Source organism: Aythya marila, assembly GCF_965140915.1.
Source record: "Aythya marila genome assembly, chromosome: 1".
Taxonomy (NCBI): domain Eukaryota; kingdom Metazoa; phylum Chordata; class Aves; order Anseriformes; family Anatidae; genus Aythya; species Aythya marila.
Genome location: NC_139042.1, coordinates 367,521 through 372,467, shown reverse-complemented (window position 1 = coordinate 372,467; position 4,947 = coordinate 367,521). Strand labels below are relative to the sequence as shown.

The window sequence follows — 4,947 nt, the reverse complement described above, 5'->3', positions numbered from 1 at the left end:
TTGCTTGTTTTATCTTATGCAACGGTGTACAGCAAATTAAAACTGCCTGCTGTAAGGCAAGTAGAGGAAAAAGGACTTGTTATGAATGGCTAAGGCTGATAAGAGACCTGTCCTTCAAAATAAGCAGCCAGATTGTTTCCCAGGCCAGACAGCATTGCCTGTGAAAGGGGCTGGGCAAGCTGGTTGTCACACCAACAAAACTGCTTCTAAGGTAACAAATTCTGGCAGAAGTTAAAGCTCGTTATGCATATTAAGAAAGTAATTTCAAGTGCCAGCACCTGTGTTAGAAGGCATTGCTATTAAATCTGACCCCAGGAAGCTCCTGCAGTGAGTGTTTTTAGGGTCTTACTGGGGACTTAAAGGCTACCTGGACTGGTAAGGTTGTTTTCTATGATTTTTTTTTTTTTTTTTTGGGGGGGTTGGTGGGGAGGGAAGAGGGAGTTAAGTTGATGCACATAGGTATGATGCAAGTTAGCTACTTTTTAGCTCTCAGGTTTATGTGTATGCTTTATCAGTTTTGTAATTGTTATCTTCTGTGTCACTTCATGTTCATTTAATGCTGTAAGTAGTTTGCCTTTCTCTTGTGCTCTGCAAAAAACTTTATGGAAGGTGGTTGGTTTGGACCCTTACCCTGTTTTCACAAGGGCTGTAAAACAGTGCTGTTTCTGCAGTAAGCTACTATAAGAGTCCTATTAACCTCTGGGTGTGTGGAGGAGGGTAAGGTATGGTAACACGAAATTAGAGACCCACAACTCTGAGATCAGACTTGATAGACATGAGACAAAGACCCAGATGAAGATAAAGCAAAGAAAAACTCTTTTTCTGTACTCCTGAAAGCAAGGTGGGTCTCCTGTAGTTCACTGTCCATGTGCATTTAACTATAACTCATAAACTACTAGCTGAAAGGATCCCTTAACTAGTTATGTCTATTTCTTAATAAATGCTCAGGATCTGAAAGCTCTGCTCTGAAATAGTGGTGTGGCTTAATGAAGTGAGTGGGTCTCATATAGCATCCTCTTTCTGGTCAGGGTGTTTTGTGGAATGCTTGAGGTTAAGTATAAAACAGTCCTTGGTGCTAAATGTGGCTGACCTTCCAGCCGAGCCTGGGGGAGCTGCACTTGTGTCCTTGGTGCTGTGAGCTGCTGGCAGTCTGCTTGTCTGTCCTCAGGAGCAGCTGGCCTGTGCAGCACATCAACTACTGCTGCTTGTGGCAGACCCCTTCCTGCACTGTCCCTGTCCCACACAGCTCTGGCCTCCCATCCCCTGACCTGAACGGGGTGGCTGTGGAGATGAGAGCAGGGCAGGTGCTGCTCGTGCTGTTGGCTGCCTCGGCAGTGATGCCTGCAAAGGACCCGTTGCTGAATGTCTGTATGGATGCCAAACACCACAAAACCAAGCCTGGCCCAGAAGGGACGCTGCATGGCCAGGTATGATGCTGCTGTTGATGTTAGGTGGGGTTGTCTGGGTCTGGGACCCCTGTACCTACCTCCCCAGGTGATATGGGCTCGCTTGTGCTTTGGGCTTAGCGACCACCCACCTGAAGAGGGTGGCCTGTGCTGGGTAGGAGGCTTGTTTGATGCTTCCCTCCAGAAAATGGTGAGGGGAGGGGCAGTGCTGTGAGGAATTGTCATCTCACTGTTACCCCTGTTTCACTAGGGGGTATCCTTTCCAAAGCGTAGGTACCTAAGATAAGAACAGATAATGGATGGCATGGAAAGACGCTCTCTTTTGCTCCCTTTATCAATGCCAGAGCCTGTTCTTACTGTGCAGCTCTGGCAGATCTTGGTAGGGATGGGACTAAGAGCAAGCCAGGGCACAGGAGGCAGCAGTTCTTCTGTTCTTATGCCTGGCACCAATTCCTGGTGAGGATCTGACCCTCAGGGTCCTCCTCATATTCTTCCTCTAACTCCATCTTGTTGCAGCCCTAAGCTCTTCAGCCTAAAGCGTCCAAGGGCTGGCTGGAGAAGAGAAACTGCTATTGCTAGTGGTGGGTTTCTGCCTCCTTGGGCTCCCTCAAGACGTCCCCAGCTGGTCTATCTCCTGTTCTGTTGCAGTGTGCTCCCTGGAAGGACAATGCCTGCTGCACAGCCAACACAAGTTCAGAAGCCCACAGGGACCAGTCTTACCTGTACAACTTCAACTGGAACCATTGTGGGGTGATGCCACCCAAGTGCAAACGCCACTTCATCCAGGACACATGCTTGTATGAGTGCTCACCCAACCTGGGGCCCTGGATTGACCAGGTAAAGCTAAATCCCTTGTGATGAATGCAACAGGGCTTGTACCAGTCACTATGTGTTATATGGTGGCCCTCTGTACGGTATGGTGTGGCATGTATGGGTGTGTGCTCCTCAGGGACACCTCACCTTTCCTACTGGGTTTGGATAGGCTGATGGAAGAACTGCCTGTTGTCAAGGTGTGCTGGATCTGGCTGGGATGTTAACTTTCCCTGCAGCAGCCCAAGCAGTGCTGTGCTCTGCACTTGGAGCTGGAACAGCAGTGGTATCACACCAGGGTTGTGTCTGCTGCTGAGCAGCAGTGGCACAGCACTGGGCCTCTCTCTAACCCTCCTAGGAGGTGGGCAAAAAGTGAGAAGGGAAACATCCCCAGGGCAGCTGACCTAAACCAACCAAAAAGATATTCCATACCATGTGATGTCACACTCAGCAATAAAAGGTGGGAACAGGAAGAAGAGGGGAGGGGAGGGCTCTTGTGAAAACATCAGTCCTCCTCCTGAACACCAGCTACGTGTGTTGAGGCCCTACTTCAAGGACATGGTCAAGCATCGCTCATTTGTGGGAAGTAGAGAGTAATTTATTTCCTCTGCACTTCCATATAGCCTTTGTTTTTGTTTTCCCCTTTCCCCCTCCCTTTTCCTTTTTTTTCCCTTTAGTTAAATTGTTTAGTTAATATTTTTTCCTTTAATTAAATTATCCTTATCTCAACCCATGAGTTCTTTACTTCTTTCCTCATCTAAGGAGGGGGAGTGAGAGAGCAGTTGTGGTGTTTAGCTGCCTAGCACAGTAAAACCACCACACAAGGCATGCCTCCCTTGGGGCTAAAATTCTTCTAAGATCAGCTCTGGACCCTAGAGGAAGGTCCTGCAGATCCTGCTCCTTAGCTTTCGAGGACCACCACCAGTGTGTATGGTCCTGTTCCCTTGCAGGCTGACAGCAGCTGGCGTCGGGAGAGGATTCTCCATGTGCCACTCTGCAAAGAGGACTGTGAGGAGTGGTGGGAGGACTGCAAGGACTACGTCACATGCAAAGACAACTGGCACAAGGGCTGGAACTGGGCAACAGGTCAGTGGCTCTGTGGGGAAAACCTTTCCTCCTCCCTGCAGGCAAGACCCTGGGATTGTCCCTGCTCCTGCCGGTGCTTGGAGCCAAGACCCTCCCTGGCCTCATCTTCCTGTGGAGTTGCAGACCAGAAGGTGGTCAAGCCACCACCCATCACTGCTGCGATGCAGTGATCAGCTGTGGGCAGGCTGAAACAGGTGGCCTCCTCTCCCACATGGAAGGAAAGAGATGAATGCTAGCTCAAGTTGTTTGCCTTTTTCTTTTTTTCTTTTTGGTGCTGTCTTCAGGAACAAACCGCTGTCCTTGGGGCTCCATATGCAGGCCCTTCGCCGAAGTCTTCCCTGAACCAAAAGACCTGTGTGAGAAGATCTGGTCCAACTCCTACAAATACACCACAGAGCGTCGGGGCAGCGGACGCTGCATCCAGATGTGGTTTGACCCTGCCAAGGGGAATCCCAATGTGGTTGTGGCGAAGTACTATGCTTGGAAGAAGAGATCCTCTCCTGTGGGGATGGAGAATGTGACTCCTGAGGCTGGTAAAGCTGTGTGTGCACTGCCGTGGCCTGTCCTGGTCCTGCTGCCTCTGGCCCTGGTGTTGCTCCCTGAGGGAGCAAGGTGTGGGCCCCCTGCATGGGGGTCCCTGTGACAGCTCCCCAAAGGCGTGTGGCTTTCACTGCTCTGAAGGAATGGGCTCCTGCAGCAGAAGCTGGTGTGGGTGGCACCTAGGCCTGGTCAAACTGGTGATGTGCCCCAGCATGTGCTCAGCATGAATTGTTGGACCTTGACAACTGCTGCTGCTTTCAGCTGCCGATGAAGGCAGTTATTTCTGTTATTTCTCCACAGTCCTAGGGAGAGCATTACCAGGCATCCTTCCTCTCATGTAGGAGCTCCTTCATGTCTGTTCTCATGCTGTACTTGCTGTCTCCTGTCCGTAGGACAGGTGCTGATGGCTGTGCTCTGTATTGGCAGCATTTGTTCAGGGTCTTCAGCTGAGCTCTAGTGTTTGGTCCTTTCTTGATTCCCTGAAGTGTTAGTAATAAAAATATATTGCTCTGAATCAGCCTTTCTGTATGGAGGTTAAGTCCTGCAGAGGAGACAGAAGCACTCTGGGGGTGGAATGAGGCTGCTGGACTGGGTGGTGGCAGTGAGGTCTGTAAAAGTGAAGTCTGCCTGGGGGTAGGAAAGCTGTAGACTTGTCTCCTGGCCTGTGGCAGCTCAGCTGCTGGGCTCTGCTCCATCTCCCTGGGGGAGGTGTGGAGATAGTTGTGGTCTGCAGCAAGTACACTAGGCATGATGGAAGCACTTACGTCTCCCCCATAGTCACAATCACTCTCATGTTTATTCCCCTTCCACCTGAGCCAGGCCCTCTGAAGCTGGGTGCAGGAACAGTTTAACATTCTGGGCATGGATTGCCAGAGCCAAATTGCTGTTGCAGCCTGGTGAAAATAGTACCTGCTTTTTCAGCAAGTACCTCTGTGGAACATCTTAGAACAGCCCTCATCATGTAGCTGTCTACAGCTTGTATGTTGGAAGCTCCCTCTCCTGTACAGCTGTAGAAAAAGTCGTGTTGGCTGGTACAGCTTGCATCCCCTGCATCGAGCCTGGCTTTGGCTCCATGTCTGGGTTGCTTCTGACCTTCTCTCCCCTG

The 4,947-nt window shown here is 50.4% G+C and overlaps 1 protein-coding gene across 1 annotated transcript; it reads left to right on the top strand.

Annotated features, from left to right (window-relative positions):
- Positions 1–272: 272 nt before the first annotated feature.
- LOC309878684 (folate receptor gamma-like) lies at positions 273–3,945 on the top strand (the record flags this gene model as incomplete). Its single annotated transcript, XM_082761510.1, has 5 exons — positions 273–375; positions 1,169–1,427; positions 2,055–2,243; positions 3,167–3,302; positions 3,587–3,945. The coding sequence occupies exons 2-5, from the start codon at positions 1,290–1,292 to the stop codon at positions 3,943–3,945; spliced, it is 822 nt and encodes a 273-aa protein (XP_082617636.1). The 5' UTR covers positions 273–375; positions 1,169–1,289.
- Positions 3,946–4,947: the final 1,002 nt, after the last annotated feature.